Below are 23,298 nucleotides of genomic sequence, written 5' to 3'. Positions count from 1 at the left end.
ATGCTGTCCATACATTCTAATACTAAATTGTTTGTTGCTTTTCTTCTTCTCCAGAAGGTGGCCTTTCACCCAAATTGATCAGCCCTCCTACACCTGCCATGTACAAGTATCGGCCGGCTTTCAGCAACAATCCCAAAGTCCACTACCATGCTGCAGCTGAGCAGGTGAATGAACTGCAGTAGCCTGGGAGAATCAGTTCCCAATTAATACCAGACAACTTGGAGCTGAGGAAAAATTTACCACAGGGTTTTTGTGAATGTCAAAGCGTAAATACAAATAACAACATTAGGCATTGTTGTGTGATAGTGTAGATTTTCGTTATGCTTCTTTTGGAAACATGTCTGCTTTTGCAGCGTTCCTTTGTTGAGCTTGACACATGTGCCCTGCTGGCAAGCATGCATGGCTGCTTGGCCAGTGTCTCAGCCTGATCCTGAGATGCTGAGAAGTGTCACCTCCCATTGGCTTCTCCTGACATAGACGCCAACTTCCATTTGCTTCAGTGGAAGCTGGGCATGCTTAGCGCTTTTCTGCATCACATCCTTTAGACAACAGACAACATGCTCAGTGATTCCTTAGCATGTCAGCTGGCAAAACATAAAAAACATGTAAGCTTCCCAAGAGATATTTTAGTTACATTAATGGAAAATTCTTCATGTTCGACCTGCTTTAGCACCTTGTGAGAGCGTTTGGATTATATATTGGAGGAAAAAAACTTCCAGCACTTCACATCTTTTCTTCCTATTAAGAAAACCGAGGTCCAGACAGAGAGCCTTTTCCTTGGCATGAATGTTGCCTGTCTTAGAAATTTTGAAACAGTTCACAGTGTTTTCTTTGGAAGAACAGTACAAAACTAAACTCACTGATAATAGGCTTGTTTTTTTCACTTATTTCTCATGAACATGTTGCAAGTTCTCCCTCCAGGACCAGAGAAGAGTGATTTGAAAATCATTGATATAGCTTTCAATATGCATCTAAATCTTTATACATCAGTGAAGATACTCTGAGCACACATAGATACAATATAGATCCAGGATAGGTTCTGATTAAGCCAGGAGACTGGGTGGTGTTATGAATTGAGAACGGAGTACAGCGTCTCCACTCTGAGGGTTGCAGTTTCAATCTCAGCCTAAAAAAGTGCTGTTACTAGAAGCTGACTGGTGTACATTCAAAGAGCTTTGTAGACTTGTGCAATTTTCAAGTAATCACAACTTTCTAGTAGTCAAGTGGGAATATCATAAAAATGAGTTCATTTGGCAATCCGAGAGGATTACATGTATTTGTGTGCCAAACCATATCTAAGTATAATGTACAGAGAGAAAGAGAGTAGTTTGTGTGAGGAATATCATGTTGTCTCATTCCTATCAGTTCTTCAGCCTGTCAATGTAACTCTGCTTTTGAGCAGTGAAAGCTGTTAGGAAAGAGGGATCGGATCACAAGGATAAGTAGCACAAATACACTTACAAGCTACGTCATTTCTTTTTCCTCCTCCTTTACAGGCTGTCACTTGGTCTCCTTTTTCCAGAGAAGGCCAAATTTAGTACCACGCTCTAGAAGACAGTGAGCTGTTTTACATATTTCCCTATCTTCTAGGTTAAAGACCAAAAAATTAAGAAAAAATTGGAATAAAACAGATTTTTGCAAGTTATGCTATTTTGTTAATTTGCCTTTAAAAAATAGATAAAGAACAAAGTGCATTGTCTGCATTTCTGCTTAAATATGTGGCTGATAATCATTCTCTGTAGAGACAGTGCAGCCAATTTATTATGCATTATGGCAAACTCTTCCTTAAAGAAGAAGCAAAAATTATTTGCTTAGCACAGAATGGCCTTTTAAGTGAACAGAACTGCAAGCAATCTTTCACGGAGTGAAAACAAAGGGAAGTTCTATCTGTTTTCAATGCAAGTAAATAAGTTATGGCCTATGTTTCCTTCTCTGAGGTCGCTAATCTCTTCTACACAGGCAGTAAAAAAAAAGAAGATTGCTTCATTTTGTTGTCTAAATCATGGGAAGGAGCCTTTCTACTTTAATTAATCTCAGATGCTTAATTTTGAAGACCTATGACCTGAAATTCAGAATTATTGAACATCATAGCTCTGAGTAAAGTGGTTAAGAGTGTGCTGGTCCCCAGTGTGTTGAAATGAAACCTAAGATATGACTGACTCAGCACTCAAAAGCAGACATCCCTCAACTCATGAGCTATTTCTAGAAAAGTTGAAGCAAAGTGCTTTTCCAAGGGCAGTATTATCTGATTACAATCTGATTTACCTTAACAGAGTTTCAGTTTAGAAGTTTTCTCATTGTGTCTGTGTATTGATTTACTTATTAGTCAATATTATTTAACGCTTACTGTGACTGACTCCTTGCTTCTGAGGTGCTTATCCATATGCTGAGCAGGAGTTAGGAGATTCCTTATAATGAACCTCTGTCATAGCTAGGCCATGAGTCTGCGAGAAGACATTGATGTTTTTTTTTGTCCTGTGCACTCCCATGGAGAGCAAACCTGTACATATGCATTATAGTCTTCTGTTTCTCATACTCACCTCTGTTTTAGATCACCATGCAGGAGGGACACAGTCAAGGAGCTCTGATAGAAGAGGATGGCGGGAGCCTTGACTACCAGTCTGAACCAAGCCTGGACATCCCCAGCTACCGAAAGAGCTCCCTTCACAAGACCTATCAGTCTTCCCCACTCCAGATAGATTCCTTTGCCATCAATTCACGATCCCTGAGCCTGAAATCTGCTGGCAGGAGAGGGACAGACAAAGTGCCCCTTCATCCAATAAAGTCCGAAGGGGCGACTTCCACCCCTTACAAAAGCATCTTTTCTCCCAATTCTCTGTCAAACAGAAATGGGAGTCTTTCATATGACAGTTTGCTAAACCCCATGTCGCCCTCGGGGAGGAAGTGCATCGCCCATTCTGCAGTCAGCTCTGTCGGGTACCACTCACCATATTTATCAGCCAAAATGTGCCATCTACGGGGGAGTGAGCTGCAGCGCCAGCCACCTCAGAGCTTCAGCCCAGTGCTGGGGGGCCCAGCTCCACATCAGCGAGACCCCTCACCAGTCCGCTATGACAACCTTTCCAAAACCATTATGGCATCCATCCAGGAGAGGAAGGAGATGGAAGAGAGGGAGAAGCTCCTCCACTCACACCCTGATTCAGTGTTTGCAGACTCAGGTGTCTATGACACCCCTAGCTCTTACAGCCTTCAGCAAGTCAGCACGCTCTCTGAAGACCCGCGCAGCATGGCGATGAGATATGGATCTAGAGACAATCTGATGGCTGCTACCAGTTTTAGCACAAGGAACCCTATACTGCAGTCCTCAGTGTCTTCACTCTCAAGTGCAATGACAAGAGCACCAAGGACTTCCACAACCTCTCTTCAAGCTGATTTAGCTAATAACAATGTCCAGTCCCATCAAGCACTACAGGGCAGGGTGAGCAATGGCTCCTACAAATCACCAGGCCACCAGGTCCCATCGTCCCCCACAGGGATGCCTAGGTCACCCTCTTATGGAGGCCCGAAAGCTGTCTCGTTTGTAAACACTGTGGAAATTACAGAGGTGCAATCAGTGGGAGCACAAAGGTACGTACTGCTTTTGGAGCTGCTTAGCAATGAGAGCCTGCTTGCAACTGAGCACAGATATTTCCCTGGTGGCATGGCCCAGGTTACGTGTTCACTGTAGGCCAGTGAGGGTGGGACATTTGTGGGTGCTCTTCAGTTCTGTGACACCACAGAGCAACCACATCATGACAAAATGTTTGCACATTTGTTGTAACTTGGACTGAAGGTTAAGTTGTAAAATTCATAGTGGTTTAATGTGTTAGCTGAACTGGATAATTATTTGCAAGATACAGGGCAAATTGTCCCTCCTGTTACACGCAAAAAGTTCTTTTAGTTTGCAGCCTAAATGGAGGCTGGACCCAGCCATTGCCTGGACACAGAAGTAAAGGTAGGATCATGGCATGTGCAAGTGTACCCTACACTAAGGGACACGGCGGCTGAGGCAAGTCCTGGGAATTGTGCTTGTCATAGAGAGCTGCATATTTAGCTGTACTGAGTGCCCCATAATACAGAACTGGTGATAAAAGCAGAGGCCATCTCTCTGTCTTCTTCCTTACTGTAAGAAAGCGGGGAGCAAAGTGGTGTCTGAGCAAGATCTTCAGCTGCAGGTTCTCCTTGCACTATTCCTTCTGGAGACCTTGGAAAGGAAAGTCTGAAAAGCGCCATGTGATCCAGCTGAGGTTGCAGTATTTCAGCCAAGTGAGGCCTGGAGGGCTAATCAGAAATATGTAGGTTTTCTTTGCACCTGGCAATTACTGCACTATGCTGTCCTCTAGTTAAGGTCCCCAGTTTCTCACTCCTGCATTATCCAACATTTTAGGGAAAGTTATTGAAATGTGGGACAACCATTATTGTAGTTCTCCCAGAGTTTAGTGCCAGCAAGTTTTTCCCCGGTGTTTCCAAGTGAATTGTATTCATTGAGATGATTTGTCTACTGATGGAAGAGCTAACACTGAGCAGGCAGACTATTCTCCCCTCCTCACATACATTAAAGAAATTAGTTTATTTCAGTAAAAGAAGACCTGTGGACTTTCTCTTGTCTCTCTGCCCTCTGTTTGAGCTCTGGACACATCAGCTGCTGCTCTAGGAAAGATGCTAATATGAAAAGCGCATTGCATTTTCTCAGTCTCTGTTTCTTGGTTATGCTGTGTCAGCTTGTTGGTCACACTGCTTTTACACTGTGTTTGTTTAAAATGTAGAGCCTGTAAATTTACTCTAGTTCAGCTCTTTGAAATACCAAAAACCACAAAGTCTGGCAGAAGTGCTCTAGCAAATTAAAAATAGCAATTAAAATAGCTACAGATCCCTTTAGATGTTAAAGAAAGTTGCAGACATTTGATACCAATGAAGAGGATCTTTTTTACTCAAGTTTTTAAATCAAGTCGAGTATCTAGATTAAATAGCTCAATAAATTTGTCTTTTTTACCTAGTGAAGTAAACCTGCCACAAGTACTCTCTGCTTTGTAAACCTAACACATTTTGGTTTGCAGGCAGGCAGGAAGTATTCCCTTCTAAAAGGTATTTCAGTCCTAGGTCACTGCTGCTGACATGAGCCAGTCTTAAACTTCAGTGAGCCAAACCCAAGCAGACAAACATTCACTATGCAGGAGGAAGATGTGAGAATACAGCAGATCCTACTTGTTCTGGCACTTCCAGAACATACACAAGGTCTTTGGTAGGCTTTTATCCAGTTGCTCGGTGAATCTTGGAGATGAGGCACACTGTTTTAGTGTAATAGTCTAGATTTAAAAGATGTTTTGAGAAAAGCCATTTTGCCTGTACACTCTGGCAGTATGTCTTAAGAAAGGAAATTATTTTAAAGAGTCCATCAGGAATATGGTCTTTAATTACCGGCATCCTATTGTGCTTCCTGACTTGATTCAGTTTGTGTCTTCAGTCATTTAGAAGATCTTCATTTCAGTTTTCCTATGTCTTTCAGAGATGAGCAACATAATTTTAACTTTGAATATTTAACTGGGTAGTGTTTTTTCTGAGTTTTGTATTTCTAACTGTAAGAAAGACACAGTTTGGATTAAAGTCAGCAGTGAAGACAGTTATACCCTCCTGCAGATGCTTGTGCAACTAGTTTGGTTCAACAAAGTATTTAAGCAAGTGATTAAATGAACAAATGAGCAAATATTACTGGGGTCTGGTCCACTAAGCTAATGGGCAAAGAAATTCTCTCATTTCAGTGTCTTTTCTTCAAGTTATTGGCTTCAACCAGATTGTTTCCATGCTTGAATATTTTTGCGTGAGTGGGACTCATTGAAACAGGGATAATTATTCATCCTCAATGAAGCCATTCCATTATCATACTTCAGAAACTAACACTGCATCTTTTGATATTTCTTTTGATGCAGGGATGACATGCAGTTGAAGACACCTCACAGTAAAATAAATGGACAGCCAAAAGGAATATCCAGGTTGGGTTCAACATCAAGTTCCCAGGGGACACCTGTCAGCCCTGCTAGACACTCAAATGTTAAGAAGGTGTCTGGAGTTGGTGGAACGACCTATGAAATTTCAGTGTAAAATAAAAATTAAATAAAAATAAAGAGCCATCCACTCAGCCAGCCATGAAGCTAGGAGCACTGTGAAGACTCAAATAACAACAAAGAAGGAGCAGCAGCAGTCGGCCACTCTCCTTTTCTTGTTTTGGGTTTGTTCTGTTTTCATCTCTATCCTTTGGCCAAAAACCAGCTGCAGCCTTATTCTTGAGGGAATAAAATTGTACAGTCCATCAGACTCTTCATTAACCTGACGGACGGGAACTGGCTACCACATAACACCACAACCACAGAGCGGATTTTGTTCATGCAAGAGAGTGCTAACGCCGTTGTGCGTCTGTCTGTCCAACAAACCCATTGTGTACCAGTTGTGCAGCGAACAAGTGAAATGTCCAGGATCATTCAGTTTTTCCATGCCCCTTCCTGCTTCTTCTGGCCAGTGGTGTGTCCAGCAGGAGTCAGAGGCCCAGCTGCTGTTTTCCTACTGAGAAGGAAAGCAGGCTCCCTGCGCTGGGCAGCCTGTGTGTATGAGAACTGCTCTGCATCTCACAAGAACTGCAGGTCAGGTTCCTCCTCCTGGGCAGGAGCAGGGCAGGGGCACCCTGGGCAATGAACGCCGTCTCATCTTTAAAAGCCTTCCTGCTCCCCTTATCATGGCTGGGTGCAGGAAAAAGGATAGCAACAGCTTCTCACTGTCTGCAGTGTGCCTCCCCATGTGTGAAATCGTGTGTGTGCGCCCGTGTGTTTGTTTCTCATGGAGAAGGACCGCAACACCAGTAAGGATCTTCCACTCTCACCTCTTGCTCCCTCTGGTTTTTAAAGGCTCCTCTGACTCAGAAACAAAACCAAGTGGATAAGAAAGGAAGTGTTTGGATGGGAACATGTTGTAAACAGTTGTCAGCTGCTTTCCCTGCACCCTCCTTATTACCTGTTGGATCTAGGCAATAACGTGGTTTACTGCCTTGCCCTGGTGCCCTCTGTGTAATCCTGCAGCAGGGTTATCACGATCTGTTGAATTTACAGTGTGTGTAACTGAGCCAAGCATAAGTCTAAAGGATATAAATTTGCTGTCTGCCGAATGACTAGCACATTCCCTCTGGTCTTCAATACTGTTAGACAAAGGATTTTTATGTTTGGTTTTTGAGTTTTCTTTCCCCTTGGGAACAACTTTTTAAAATAATATCTATCAAATCTATTTAACATTCTAAGGTTTCCTTTTCCTGTCTTGAGAACTACATTTACTTTCTGGATTTAAAGACAACTTTACTATAAAACAAACAAACAAACAAACAAAAAAAACAACAAGAAAGAGTTACATTATTTTTGTCATAGATATCAGGACTCTGATAACTAATTTTGGGACAAATGCATTTTTTTTCTTCTTTCCTTATCTCCTTTTTGTTCCCATTTACTTACTGTCAAAAGTACTGAGGTCTGGACCAATGCTAAATAGCCAGATCATGTGTGCAATTAAGAATATCCTGAGTGACTGTTGCCAAAGTCAGTAAAAATGATTATTTATCACTGAGCCAGTCATCATATGAAACCTTGACTTTCCACCTGGTTCTCCTGGTGAATAGTTTTGACTGGAGAGCTAAATTGTTTGTTTTTCAGGATATTTGTTTCAAGGCGCTAAGTCCTTTTCAGTCCTTGACTATAATGGAGAAGTCTCCAGATATCTGGTAGCAATTCAGAGTGCATTGATAACATCGTACTTGTTTTCATGTATGTCAAGATCAATTATTCCAGAAGGCAAATGTTGACCTTAGTTTTTCCTGGTTAAAATTTATCTTTTGATTTGATAAATCTTGACATCCACTGCAATACATGCTTACTATATGTTCCTTTTGTATCACATAATTTTTGGAGAGGAAGATTGAAGAGAATATAAGAAAGTTAATTATCTCTATGTGTAAAGCTCAATGTTGTCTGAAGAGAGAAATCTGCAAAATGATGTGGCTGAAATAGGCCAGTTATGAGACAGTGAACTAGAAATCAGTGTGCATTTTATGGCCTTGGTGATATTTTAAATGCCTACTATAGGGACATTACAGAGCAGAGAAGCAATAGTCCTGTGCAGATTTGTTCACTGGCGTGTAGAATATTGCCTTTAGTTTGAGGCACACAGTGCCGGAAAGATGCTGGCAGTCTGTATCAGGTACAGAGGGAGCAATATATATATTAAAAGACTGGACAGGCTGGCTGATGAGAAGATTTAAAGGGCTAAAAAATGTCACTGGCTAAGCAATGAAGTGGAAATTGAATATGATAATTTTACAAATATTAGTTAAAAAATATAAAACCAAAGGTAAATCATAGAAATCAAAGGGTTGTCACTGGTTACCAATTGGTCTGCATTTAGAGGGAGGAGAAAAGATGATGGGGAAGGGGCAGTGGAATAGTCTTCCAAGGCAGAGTACTGGAGACTACCTATTTCAGAGTCAAACCGTATTCAGACAAGTCATTAGAGAAATTTCTGTAAGAGGCGAACCTGCAGGGGCAAGGGGCTAGACCAAATGGCCTTATAGATTTCTTCCATCCTTAACTGTTACTAATCTGCAACTCTGCCCTGATGTTAACTCCTCAGGAAGGTGCAGTACTTCCTCAAGGACTGGAATTCACTCTGGTGCATAGAATAACACAAGACTTATCTGTTTTTAAAGTATCATGTATGCCTCTTGTAAGCACTCAGAAAGAGGGGATGAGTGACGCAGAATTTGGGTTAGTGATCTAAACAAGGGCACATTTTATCATGTATTTTTGAATACGTACATGAAATTCATGCAAGCAAGGCTGAAAGTCTGTACCAATGTAATATTTGAGATTTGCATCCATGTGATGCTTCACTTTAATCATTCTTCTCCTACATTTATAAAAGAAAAAGCTACTGAGGAACTTGAAGGGCCAAACAGCCTTTGAAGTTAACTACATTAGTTCATGAGAGAATTTCTCGGCAAGACTAAACACAGTATTGTGTGTATAAAGCACTAATATCCAGGGTTATTTTTGAAATAGTTCACAAGGGGCAAGCGAGGAAAGAATGAATGCACTGTGTCATTACAGGTTCAATTGTAAGGATTATTATATATTTTGTGAGTAGTTCTGGCCACAGTTGAGACACATCTGATACAGTAATAGGTTTACAATGGTACCAAAGTCTTTTTTTTTTCCTTTTGAGGTTTGTATATAATTCAGTGCACATTGCCTGGAGTAAGTTATTCAAATCTTCTGAAAGAATAATCTAAGCAGAACTGTTAACAGGAGATTGCATGCAGCAAATCCAGCCTCATTTCCACCCAAGGCACTGAACCTACAGCTGTTTTCTCAAAAATGTAAGTGTCTGCTTCCACAGCTCCTGTTGCGGGACTGGGGTCCTACTTAGTACATCTAATTTTGGAGCAGAATCCAGCCCATGTTAAAGCATAGTTCTCAAACAGTTTACAGATTAGCAGCAGAGTTTTTCTTCTGCTGAGATACTCAGTTTTTACAGACACTACAGGCCAAATCTTCAGGTGGTATAAATTGGTGCGGCTCTGCTGAAACGAGTGTAAGTGATGCTAATTTACAGTAGGTGGGGATCAGCCATGAAAATCCAGCACAAGTTAACACATATTATAAAGTAGCTTCTTGATTTTGTCATGTTTATTTCATGTTTCAGAAGTCTTAAAACTTTTCAGCGTGTTTTTATTTTTAGCTGTGGATTGTATTACTTTTTTTTAAGAACAGCAATAGTTTTTGTTTAGTTTATGCATCAATTTTCATTGCATATCGCATTTTATTAGCCATTCATTCCCTGTTCATAAACTCCCATTTAGCCTCCAGGTTTTCATTGTAGTACAATCTGCCTTGAAAAGTTGGATCTCTGTATCTTTAATTGTATAATATAATGAGTATTATGAAATTAAATGTAACTTACTACATGGGTGGGAGAGAAAGGAAATATTTTTACTTGAAGCCTTAATATTTTCTTTTTTTACTGCTTTGTTTGTTGACCTCATAGGAAAGTCTGAATAGCAAAGACTTTGAAACTTTGGGCCAAATACTGCACTGATATATAACCAGCATTTGGCCCCCTACATCAAAACTGGATGCAGACATAACCTGAAGTGAACAAGGGAAAATGCTTCAGGGTGGCATGTTTTCCTGAAGATCTTTAATACAGTCTGAAAGATGTGTCTGTAAGGAAGTACATTAAAGAAGTCCTCAAATCTTGAATTTTGAAGAAAGGTGATAGTGTGAACTGCCCAAATACCTTACATTTGCATTTTCTTTTTAAATTAAAACAAAACAAATGTAATTACGTAGTTTGGTTAAAGTCAGCTCAAAGGGTTGCACAGAGCTGTGTTAGTAGCCAAGTGCAGCAAATGAACTGTGTTGTGTTGCTGTTCCAAAATTGCTAACCAAGTGTAATGTCATGTCAACTTGGCCTAAGATAATCACCTCATGGGCGTTATAGCGGACGTTCCTCAGATAACGCCTATTCTCCTATAAGCCTAATGTGGAAATTGCAATGTGGTTTTCTTTGGACTATATCTGTGGTCCAGACTAGATATATATATATATATATACAATTTTTATTTTATTTTTTATGTGGGAAAGATGAGGTCAAGGTTGCTGTCTCTGACAGTCTGGAAAGTTCATGTCGAACCGTTTTTATGGTCTGTATCTCACCTGTTCTGCCACCTTGAATTGTTGGAATGTATCCGTGCAGGCTTTGTGGAGCTCTGTCTGTAACCTTTTTTGTGGCTCTCGTAATACATATATATTTTTTAAACCTTTGAGTCACTTCAGTATTTTAAAGTGTCCGGTTTCCCTGGTGCGTTATGCCTGAAATGCATTCATTTGCTGAGTTGGTTCATTGGGTGCTGCCCCTTTTCATTTCCCCTTGTGCAAAACGTGAACTGAAACAGTACAACTGGACACGCCAGTTCCAGTGTAGAACCCCCCGGTGTCAAAACATTAAACAAAGTGATTGCAGATGAAGTCTCATTTTCAAGGTGCTTTCAATAGAGTAGAAAATATGCTGAGTCTTTGAAAGAGTGCCTCCTACTTGTGACCAATGGATCGTGCTTGTGAGGCCACAGTAAGTGGTTCATGGAACAACACTAAATGAAGGGTTTTGTAGCGCTTTTTGTTCAAGTTGTGGGGGTTAATAGGAATCGTGTGCTCCAGCACAATTGAGAATAGTTGCTACAGAGTAACTGTGGAAAAAATGTTATATGTTTGTTGAAATGTTCTATCCAGGATGTCTGGATTTATACATCCTAAAGATGTATAACTTTTTCTATCTTCATCTATCCATTTGTTTCTATTCTTTGAAAAATATGTTCATTTGATCTGCAAGACTGGCTTATAATTTGCAGTTGCTAAACCCTCCTAGTGGCAGCTGCTTCAGGATTTCTGATGCTGTAATTTGCATATATAGGCTGATTATATCGAGCGAGATTCCATTCAAACATGTTCATTATAAATGCCAGTCATATTTGTGTGCTGTAGTGTCTTCATGTGGCAGAGGTTACCTTATTACATGACCAGAAACTTAATTACCAGGCTCCATTGACACTGGCTAAATCAAACAGATTTATATAAGGTCACGATCTGTGTTAGTACGTTTTATTTACAGACATCTTGGCTTACAGAGATCTTGGCTTTCCTCTCGCTAAGTAATGGATAAATTATCCAAGTTGCAGTTCTCCATTATTGTTATTTTTTATTCTGCAGGACAAGTTTCAGTTCACATTTTGGAACGTAATAAGGAGAGACAAAGGAAACTATTTATACAGGTGAATATATCTTTTAAGAGAGAAGCAGTTATATAATAAATGGATTAGAGTTACTGTCAAAATAGGTTTTGTTCATCTTGTCACAATAACTTGAATTTTAAAGTAAGGTTTATTTCACAGCTGATATCTGTATAACCCTGAAACATTTTTAAAATGTCTTGGTTAGACATTTCAAATTATATGAAGAAATATGATCTACTTCCACAGATTAAAAACAGTCCTAGAAAAGTGATGGTACATTTTACAGTGCCTTATATATATGTGTATATATATATGTATATATAATGCCTATATGTATATAATGTATACATAACTGTGTACATATATTCAAGTAAAACTAGTTACAGGTGTCCCGATCTGGTGTACTTTAAATGGAACTGATCTGTGTTGATAGAAAAAGAAACGGTTGTATCAGCAGCAAAATACAAAACCAAAAATACTTATTAAAACGTTAGCAAATAAAACAGACTGGAAACAGTGTTTCTGCCAGTGGTTATGTTCCATGCCATGGAAGGCTGGTAGGTAGACCCACTGTTTTACGGGCTATTCAGAGAAGAGAAAGCAGTGATGGAGAAAGTGGAGAATGTGTCAAGGAGCTTTCCCTTCACTCTGGCGCTGTGCCCTTATTTTCATACCTGCACCCTCCCATTGCACCTTGTCTCATGAATTTCCCTTTTTCTTAAGCATCATTTCTCCTGAAGCCATGTATAAGTTTGGTTATTGGACCTGAAGACCCTGGTGGCCTGACCTGCTGCAACAAATGCTGTATTTCTATGCTGCATCTTTCAAATACCTGCCACGAGGCTCTCAGCAGCAGGTGGTGACTCAGAGCATTCCTGGAGTTGGAGCTGTCCATGGAAACTTGTAAGAGCATGAGGGATCCCTGAGAGCACCACAGTGCTTGGACCTATAAAAGAGAGGTGCAGGAGGAGGGGATGGGCTGTCTTCCAGGGGAAGCTGAGAGCTTAGATGAACTGTCAGAAATTGCTCAAACAAGTGGCCTTGAGAAACCTGGCTTTTGGCTGTGACAGAAAGAATCCTTCAGCCCCACTGGCACTGATCCACTAGTTCTTTCAAATGGGCAATCTGATTCTTTCCTCCAAGTGTTATTTTTTCTCCCAACAGGCATGCAATATTCTTGATACAGGCTAGGTCCAGCATGAGGACTTTTGCAAAGCTTCAGACATCTAGAGAGAGAGAAAAATGACTTCTGCAGAAGAGACTCTCTCATCTCATGATTGTAAGGAAGATTATTCATGTTTCCTTTTTCTTACAAATTCTTTCATGCTATGTTGCCATCCACTTTGCCTTTTAGACATGCATCTTTTCTGTGGAATTTCAGACAGTAGTGTGACCATTTATTTGCAAGGAATATAAAGGATTGACATGTCCTATCCATACGGTATTGGATCTAAGAAGTACCTGGTCTGAGGTGAACAGCACACAAGGAGTGTGGGCAATGCTGAGCTTTACCAGTATTTCCAGACTGTTTTAAGACATTCTGCCTACCCAGAACTCATTAAGGAAAGTCATTCCTGCATTCTTGGGCACAGGGCAGCTTGATCAAGCTATGTGGCCAGAAGTGCACAACATGACTCTTGCAGTTGTAGTTATGTAATTCAAAAGCCTTTCTTTCAGCAAACTACAAGGTATCTGCCATGTAAAATCCATAAGGTCCATACACTCTATCATGCAGTTTATTTCACACCTTTAAACTCCCAGCTTCCATGTAGGGTTTGTACTATCAATCTATTTCCCCATTATTGGGTATAAAGAGGATTTTCAAGGATGTGTTTGAGCATTGTCTCTGTGTGTGAAACCCTTCCACTGAAGTCAGTAGTAACTGAGAGAAATGATGGGGAGGATTTGTCTGATTAGGTGGGGAAAGGGCAATGCCTAGAACTCTTTAAGGGAAAATGTAGCCTTCCATACAAATGAAGCACTGTTTGGAACCAAAGAATGCCCATGAGTTTGGGTTCAACAAATCATGTCATTACGCACAGTCAGGAGTAGGAAGTCAATGTAGAACTTCACACCAAAATCACAACCTTTGAATACTTGAGATGAACACCTAAAATGAGAACGTTTTCACAGTGGCACAGTAAAACATGAAGCTCATGAATGCTGTGCTTTGCTCACACTGAAATCTTAGCTTCCCTAAAATCTACGATAGTTTTTCTGTTAATGTTAGTGGAGCTTCGTTAAGCCCAACTTGCTATTAGGAGTGGCATCCATGGGATTTAGCTCACTGCTACAGTTCATTGACAATAGGACTTCAAGTCTGTTTTTCCCCAACAAGAAACAATGGGGAAAGTGGAATTTCATAAATGTCCCATTTTTTGGACAACTCAATTTTTAAAGCAGCCTCTGTCCCTACTACACAGTCTCCATGTAGGATCTTCTGAGTGGCAGCCAGCAAGGTGGAATTAGGGTGTACTAGTGGAGCACCAAAGTGGTACACTTCTTTCTTCTGGCTTGTCCTTTCACACAGTCTGCAGGTAAGTGGCTCCTAGGCAGTGATTTCTTCCTGCATCCACAGCTTGAATGAATATGAGGTGGATGGATCCTGTGTGTGTCACTTGCAAAGCACACCTACCATGGAGCATACATTTCAAAAGTCTCTTTCAGCCATGTAAGTGCACAGGACATGGGGATCTTTGGATGAGAGATAACTATGGAAGTTCATAAAACGGTGTTATAATCTGGTTCTAATCCTGGGCGCAGGTGGTTTAGCAGGAATACAGCTTTACAGTATTCAGCTTTTATTTTTTTTCCTGTACAGTCATTTGAACAGATGGTAAAAGTTTTTTTTTTGTGTGTGTGTGTGTGTATGTATGTGTGTGTGTTTTTAATAAATAGAAACCAATGCTATTTTTTCGTAGGAAAAACTCACCTTGTAGAAACCAGTGTCTGGTGAAATTCAGTGAGTAACAGCATGATCCTATTTTTGCAGCCTGAGTGTTAGGAGTCCATCTGGCTTCAGGATCGGCCCTCATTTCTCACGGAAAGATGTCTAAAATAATAGATGTAAAAACAAGGAAGTAAGTACTTATAAATAGGTGTTGGTTATGACTAATTTTTCAGACTCACTATGACACCACGCAGATGAACTGCTGTGTTGTTGGCCACAATCTTCTGTATCAAGAGGCACATGCTTTGCACTGCTATCTTGTTGGCAGCTTCCCAGTGTTAAGCTGTGATATGCAGTAAGAGACATACCAGTTAGATATTCAGTTGGAAACATGGTCTAAAATTAAGGCACAGGAATGGGCATCAGCCAGTTTGGCACCAGTTCCTGCCTCCACTACAAATTACTGCTGGACTTGTACATCTTCCTGTGCCTCCTCGCTCCATGTCAGATGGGGATGTGACTTCTTGGCCTCACAAATGTGTTGTGACTGTCTGTGAGAGTCTCAAATCCTATCATTCTGCAGTCAGCTGTGTGGCTGGAGCCAAGCAGATGCATCCCACAGGCATCCAGGAGCAATAGGGCAGATTTGGGGCATATTTAACCTCAAATGAAAGTATCATTTCAGGTCACATTCCTGGGGAGGAAGTTTTTGTGTGTTTGTGTGATGGGTGTTGCTGACAGTAGTCTTGGTCTTTTGCACTGACTTTGAAAGGCTGTTTTAGTAAAAATATGATAGAAATTTCTGCCTTGATCCCTCCTTTGACCTCCTGCATATCTCCTCATAATCCAAACCCTCTTCATAATACCCGCGCAGCACTATCCTCATTCCAAGAGACCATATGCCTGGTTGCCTCAAGCAATTCAACTTTTCCATGCCTGTTTATTGGGATACTTGTTCACATAAATAATAATTAAAATTACTGAGCAGAAATACAGTAAAACAGCTGTATGTTGGGAGTGACCTCAAAAAGGTCACCGTGAGAAAACTCTCATTAATTTCGGTCTTTCTTGTATCTATTTTGTTGCACAGAAATACATATATATTTACCCACAGCACTGTATTCGTAGCACATGAAGATTATTAAAGAAGGAATAACATTGCCTGTTGGTGCAAAAAATAGTGTCTTTGCTAGTATGGTCTTTTAGTCAATAATCCCTTTCTAGTAAAGGGGGAAGGAAAGGGTTAAAAGTTATTAATCGTTGGGATTTTTAACACAGGAAAGTACACCCTGCTCTAAGGAGCTGGAAAGTTAGATGTATGCATGTGAAAATAAAAATAGCAGGAGTTTTTTAACTGTAAAGGCAAATCAAATATATTTATTTTCACTTATATTAAAGCAGAGAATGGCTGCATTTTCCAAAACATGTAAAACATCATAAGAAAATATACCATGATAGTTTACTGTGTTTCTCCCTATTTTTAATTCAGAATTTATAAAACTGTTCTTTATGACTATATTACTTTTCATTTATTTTTGAAACCTTTTTTTCTTGTGTTATATCTACAAGAATCAGGTATCTGTACAAACTCTTCTTTTATACATATCTAAAGCCCCGGGTGCTGCAGAACTTCATTTCAGTACTGTGCCACAAATGATGGAGAGGGTCCTTTAGGGTACAAAAGACTTGGGGTGTGCTATCCCCCCCCCTTTTTTTGGGGTGGTTTATTTATATATATATGCACATATCCACAGAGGTTTCCAGATGATGGGCTCGTGACCAGAAGGAAACTGAGCATCCTGCTCTTGGATAGAGTCATCAGACAACTTATGCACTCAGAAATGCTTTGCTCACCTGAGGAAGAGATCTGCAAAGTGTTTTTCTGTCTTTCTAGGTCCAGTGTGTCTGTGCTTCCTCCTAGGTGAAACAGCAGGCGGTTTAAGCAATGAGCTCTTCTGTGGTATCTGCACATGGCAGGGATGAGGCAGACCTAGGAACCAGTGACAGTTTGTGTTTGCAGCTGTGCCACGGACTCACTCTGTCACCTTGGGAAAGTCACGTCACGCTCAGCAGCTGATATTCCAGTATGACACAGAAGTTGAGATCTTCTGGATTTAAATTGCTAAATGACTTGCCTTTTTGAGTCTGGGGCCAGATTGGAAGCAGTTGGCAACGGGGCATTGCTTGGTAGAGGCTTTCGGATGATGGCATGGACACCGTCTTGTGGCAGAGGTGTGGAGCTTCAGAGGGCTTTTTCACAATCCTTGGCTCAGGTCAAAAAAGGAAAACAACAACAAAAAAAAGTAATATAAAAGGGAAAAGAAGTATCTTCAGCTGACTTGAAGGGAAATAGTGTCAAAAGAGAACAAAGAGTAGTTGGGTTTATTGCTGGCAAGAAATACTTCCTCCAGTTGCTATCATCACGAAGGATTGCCTGGGTAAGGTAGCATGGTGTTAAGTACATAGAAGGTCTCTTCTTCCTGCTCCAGGTGGATTCCCATTGTTAGGTTTCAGAATGTCAGAAGGTTATAATGTAGGCAGGGCCTTGACAAGGGCAGGGGTATAAGACAGAGTACCAGCATAAATCTTCAGAGCCCTTTAACACATTTCACTGGGGACAGAAGGCAAGCTGGCAGGAAGAAGTTCAAATGGAGCTCTGTCCTCACAGGATAGCCATTAGTTTTTGACAATTCCAAGTTGCTCTGTATTTATCTTTGAGGGATACTTTTAGTATAAAATGTTTTTTTTTTTTTTTTTTAATTTTATTTTAAGCAGCAACCAGTCTCACAATGCCATGTGTCTGTCAACTGAACCATTAAAAAAAAAAAAAAAACAACAACAGATGCTTTGTAAAAATAATTCCCCTTCCCAAGTTGCTGGAGTTGGCATGAAGACAACATTTGTAATTTTCTAGGCCAGTTTGCAGCTCAAAGTTATGTTTTGTAGGACATAATTTTGTTACAAAATATAAATTAAATCTGAAGTTACAGTAAATTGCTTATTACTGTTCATTTTACAGATATATAAACTTGCACAGGATCTGAAATCCAGATTCAAAAAACTTGCATAAAATGTATACTGTGTATTTCAGCTATAGCTACAGCAATGGCTGATGTATGTAGATTTTGCTAATATTTTTAAAAGTGTGCTGCATTAATTCCTACTAATGGCAACAATTATTTTAGGTAATGAAACCATTTTTAAGTAGTTTTCATACATTCCTTCTTTTTGAAGCAAAGTTACTGGTAAGTGACACCAGGTTATAACAGTAAAATACTAGTGGTAAATCAGAATAGAAAAACAATTCTCTTCAAAGAGTTTCTCTCTGAAACTCCTCCCGTCAAGAACTCTCTCTTGAAATCAGCTGGTTTAAATGATGTAAAGTTATGAATGCCGTGGAGGAAGCAAACAAGGAATGAGTATTCTCTGTTTCCCACAGCACAAGAAGTAGTGAGCACTACAAGAAATCACCAAAAAGCAGAATGGAAACACAAGGCAGAACCTTTTCAAGAAAATAGATTAAATTGCCACAGGATGTTGTGAAAACCGTATCACTGGATGAGAAAAGCAGCAAAGGTATCCTCTAGCGCAGCATTAATTCTGCTGTTGTTCCTAGCAATCTCGTGCAGAGGCTGTGAAAGCGATACTCTCTTTAGTCGAGGTTAATGTTTATTTTTGAAGCCTAGTTCCTTGGGTGCTCCATGACTGCCTAATTACGTGCTCAAGAACAAATTCATCACTTCAGTCCTACAACTTAGGACTTTGATAACTTAAACTGATGTATTGGTCAGACTAGCTCCTTGCAGAGGGCTAATTTTTATCTGAGGTTCCTTTAAAACCCCAAGGATTTTATGAATACATTAGCAGAAATTTGATCAAGTGAGCTAAGTAACATCATCTGGAAGGGAGAAAAAGCCACCAGGCCATTTTGCCTGATTTTCAGACAAAACACAACCACCACAATAATTTATTTGAAGTGAGCCCAGCCTGCTCCCTGTAGTCTTAATGACTGGTTGGAACTGAGCACGTGCCAGGGAGAAGTGGTTGATCCTGCCATGGTGGGTTGCACATCTGGACATGTGAGCGGCATATACATCCCATCGTGTGAAGAGTGCCTGTCCAGTCATATGTAAGAGTGGGCTAACAATATACAGGATCCTAGACGGGCTGCTTAATGTCTTGTTTAGTCCATACCAGCAGAGACAGGGGACATCTTTGGCACCCTATTGTAAGTCTTAGCTAGCAAAGACATTCAGAAACAGACTTAGTGTGAAGCCAGGTGGCCACTTCTGACACCGGGATATGTTTGGCAAATACTGTACAGAATTTCCACATCACTACACACACACACGCTATTTATGTATATATGTATGTGTGTAGATATGTATAATAAGAACCACAGCCTTTTAATTGTGTGTGTGCTGTGATTCATCAACAGCAATAGCTTTTGGCAGGGACATAATTTCAAATCTCCTGCTGAGGATGTCTGCCAAAACATTGTTGGATAGAGATAGGATGAAGAAAGTTATTTATAAATGGGGATAATTAGGTTCTGCATTTAATAGTATTGGGAATGAGACAGAAAGACAACGTGTAGTAATGAGTATTTGTAATATGAGAAGATGCTCTCCATAATTTTCTCCTTGTTGATCCAAAAAAAATAAATTAATTAATTTAAAAAATCCACAACCCCAAACCTCGGGTGAAATAACATCAATATGTGCTACTCCCAGGTAGGAGATTTAGATCTGGGGAGGGGATGTTATGCTGTAGGACAGGTCTCAACTGTACTTATGCAAGTTTGGAATAATTCCAAAGGATTCAGCCAAACTATTCCAGGTGCTGACTGCTGTAACAGAGATTAGGCTCTCAGTCCTGACCTTTGCATTTTGTGTTTAGGCAAAAATAAACCCTGAACAGACACAGGAACTGTACTAACTCTTACTTGGAACTGATGGCTCTCAGCCACACCATCAGGAGACAGCACTGCTCAGTGATGTGCTTATTTCTATCAGGAGAGGAAAGGCTATTTCTGTGTCATCAGTCACACAGATGTACGTTATGTCCATTTTTCTTGAGAAATACGGTCACTGGGACAAATTTACCTTTCCATCAGCATTCTCCCTAGAGCTGTAAGCCCAATGAACACAGCATGAAACTCATCCACATTGGCTCTGTGTTCAGACAGTCTCTATGGAGCTCCCAGGACAATGCTCTTGGGCTGTTTCTTACTAAATGAAGAGAATAGCAATTAATATTCAAGAATTCTCTGCTTCTAGTTTTGCACCAAGGTTACTAGATGGTGCAACTAATCTGTAATAAGACACTTAAGCATACATCTATATTTAAACAGTTGAATGTCCCATTAATTCATCTTAATTCTCAAGCTATATGGACTGATCATTGTGTGCTTGGGATTTTTAAGGCCCCAAGCTCCTGAAGTCACAGTAAGCACCTGTTTATGGGATTTTCTGAGCTTTTGTGAGAGGTGAAGAAAAAAAAAAACTCTTCAACATTACAGAGAAAAGTTTGAAATGCAAAAATACCACCTCTGCAAAAACATCCAAACATGAAAAAAATATGTCAAGATCATTATTTCTCCTGCAAATGTGATTTTTTTAAGCAAGGCAGGCACACATTAAGAAAGTGCTTTGCTTTGTATGGACCTTAGTGTCTCTAAAAATGGGGGTGGTGTTCAGAAAGCTCGTCTAGCAAAAACCCAGCAACAGCTGCTATTTCTGCCATGTCACCAGCAGAGAATGATACGTATGTGGCTGAATATCTTGCAGGTTCTCCAGACTTGCTGTTAGCAGCACTTCACCAAAACTATTTCATCCCGCTTTTTTTTTTTTTCTCTACATAGCCTCAATAGGGCTTGTATGTGAAAACACTGCATTTAAATGCTTGTTTCCAAAAGAGAAACAGCAGGGTTTCGACAGCCTGTGCCAAGCTCATCCTAAGGGTGATTTTTCTGAATTAAAGCAGGGATGATGTGAACCAGCTCCTGACAGAGAGGAACATTTTGCAACATGCATTTTGAGGGGACTAGAATTTTGCCTTTGTATATTCTGTAAAGCATTAATGGATTGTTAAAACTGGAAATCCCCTAAACTGTGCAATTCTGTACCTCTCAGCACCTGGTTTTGCAAGCCAAATGCTCTCTTTCCTGCTAAGTGAAGGTCACAGATCAGGTCTTATAATTGCTTGTCAATGCACCTGAAATCAGAGCTGGGTTTAGGGCCTAGACTGTGGTGCCTAAACACTGACTGCTTGGTAGAGACTTACACTATCAAATGCAACAGAATCCAACCCTGACATTCATAGCAACTCCAAATTCATTGTTTTCTAAAACAGGAAAAAAAGTAAAGAAAATGGTTGTAAAGAGAGATTAGTTGAACTCTGCAAAAGCAGCAAGTGCTGACTCTCACTTGCTAATCAGGATCAAGAAAAATGCCTGAACTGTGTGCCGTTGTTGTGAGCTATCAGCAGCACCTGTGCTTCGTTAGCAAAGTAAGTTTACTGTTAGCTAAGACAAAAAGGCTGGGGGAGAGCTGTTCTTGAGGCAATAATATCAAATCCCTTTCTGTTTCCTGGATAGTGATTACAGTAAAATACTCTGCTTATGTTTCCATTCCTTAGACCATCTGTTTCCAATTAAACCCTTCTGGCGTGATACATCGTTATTTATTAGAGCATTACAGTTAGATAATGCAGTGTTAGTATTTTTGTTATAAACCCTTAGTTTCATGAGTTTCTTTAGGGGCAGAACTGGATGTTTACTTAATGGAAGGTCTAGAGACTGTATTAATATAACTAGTTTACCAGGTCAGAAATGGCTTTTTTTTTGTTTGTTTTGGTTTGGTTTTTAGTCTTTCTTTTCACAAATATGGTTTTGGTATGTCTTCTGATTTGTAACTGTGTGTTTGGTAGGCTGAAATTTCTGTTTTTAAATGACTAAAAGCTAAGTCACTGAGAAAGACTTGTTCATAAGTGCCTAAATCTGAAAACACAAATGTATCTGCTCAACTTTCGTAATAAGAAAGGATCTTTTACTTCCTGTATTTAATGGGGTGACGTCCATTCTTGTAAATGTGCAACACCCTGTAGCATTCAAGGCACTCACCCTTGTGATTCTAGAGCAACTAAAGAACTGGCAGGTAACTCCCATGAGGAAGCTTTCTAGAAGTTTTCATTCTCACCCTGCGTAGCAGCTCTTTTCTCACACTTTCCATCAGAGAGAAAGGCTTCATAACACTAATGTGCAGATGACACACTTTTATCCTAAAGCTGTCCTGTCATTGTAGTCTCAACCATTCTGGGACAGTCTACAAGGGGATTTTTTAAAATTTTAAATTCTCGGAGTTAATAAGGCTTTAGTCACAGTTTAGTAAAGAGGCTTACTCCTTATTAAAGGAGTAAGGAAAGAAATAGCCTCGGGAAAGAAGATCGGTTCCTTACAGCTGAATCAAGGTACTTCTGTTTACCAGTGATACTCAGCATTGCTAAAGAAATTCCTTTCAATCTACTTCAGCTAGAAAGATGGTGACTGTGAGCTTAAAATTATGAAGTGGGTTAATCTTTCATGATTGACTTTTTCTGCCTTAGATAAGGTGAAATGTAGTTTTAAGTATGCTTATGGAGAGTGTGTCTGGGGAAGAGAAGTCTTTCATCCTAAATGAGCTTCTCTCGCATTTTTGTGGCCAAAAGAGAGCTGAAGGATCTTCTAGTGTGTGATTCGCAACACCTAGATTAAATTCAAGATCTGAATCGCTGAGAGCATAAATGTATGTAGACTTCCTTTCATAGCAAAATCTCCCTAGATTTTGTACTGTATTTAACCAACACAGTACTTGCACAGTTGTGTTAAACTCTTCAGCGAAGCAGTCAGATGTGGTCACAAAGCCACTATCACAGCTTCAAATTACTTTTTTTTTTTTTAGCTGGTTAAGTCATGCAAACCAATGTTGCTTAAAAGCAGTATTCTTGCTCTCTAAAAATGTATTAAGTGAGCTTAAGTAGACATCATTTTATAACCCAATAGTTTAAACTAGCGTATCATTTAAATTTTGCTGGATCTGTGGGAAGCCAGGATGACATCAATATTTCCTTTAAGAAAGCCAGCAGTAAGCCCACAGTATATGTCTGAATACATTTGGATCCAATGACCTAAAGTTTCCTTTTCTCTCTCTCTCTTCTGTTTCTCTCTTTTGCTAATAAATTTACAGCTGTATTTGTTACAGTGGGAAGATGATACATCGTGAGTAAATGTGCCTGGGGTCATGGAATAGGCTTTTCAAAAACACATTTTCTTCATTTCAAATGCTCTTTTATTACTTTTTGTTTTAAAAAAATGCCTGAAAGTTCATAAATTTCACTTGCCAATTTTAGGCTAGAGACATGCTCGTGCTCTCCCTGTAGCTAATGGTAAAACATCCAAGCAATGACGCATCCCTGCAGTGATCCAGGTCCCATCCAGAAAACAGAAGTTCTTCGTATTCCTTGTGCAGTGAAGTTACCCCCGAGAACTGCTGTTGCTCCTGCTGTTGCCATAAGATTTTTCTGCCTGCCAGGGGAAAGCAACATAATTTGT

General features: G+C 40.0%; 1 protein-coding gene across 8 annotated transcripts in view; it reads left to right on the top strand.

The window, feature by feature from the left end:
- ZDHHC8 (zDHHC palmitoyltransferase 8) overlaps window positions 1-18,285 on the top strand; it is a 120,371-nt gene extending 102,086 nt beyond the window's left edge. For 7 of the 8 annotated variants that reach the window (XM_080559773.1, XM_080559775.1, XM_080559774.1 and 4 more), the window contains 3 exons: window positions 55-164; window positions 2,552-3,588; window positions 5,928-12,337. In XM_080559773.1, coding sequence (XP_080415899.1) covers window positions 55-164; window positions 2,552-3,588; window positions 5,928-6,099 — 1,319 coding nt within the window. In that variant the 3' untranslated portion in view covers window positions 6,100-12,337. Of the gene's footprint in view, window positions 1-54; window positions 165-2,551; window positions 3,589-5,927; window positions 12,338-12,541; window positions 12,722-12,982; window positions 13,098-14,810; window positions 17,147-18,147 lie in introns of those variants that run through there. The other variant, XR_013940403.1, reaches the window with a different exon arrangement.
- Window positions 18,286-23,298: the final 5,013 nt, after the last annotated feature.

Source organism: Anser brachyrhynchus, assembly GCF_964034855.1.
Source record: "Anser brachyrhynchus genome assembly, chromosome: 17".
In the NCBI taxonomy this organism is placed as follows: Eukaryota; Metazoa; Chordata; class Aves; order Anseriformes; family Anatidae; genus Anser; species Anser brachyrhynchus.
Note: the sequence above shows the minus strand (reverse complement) of the source record. Positions and strands in the feature narration are given on the sequence as shown.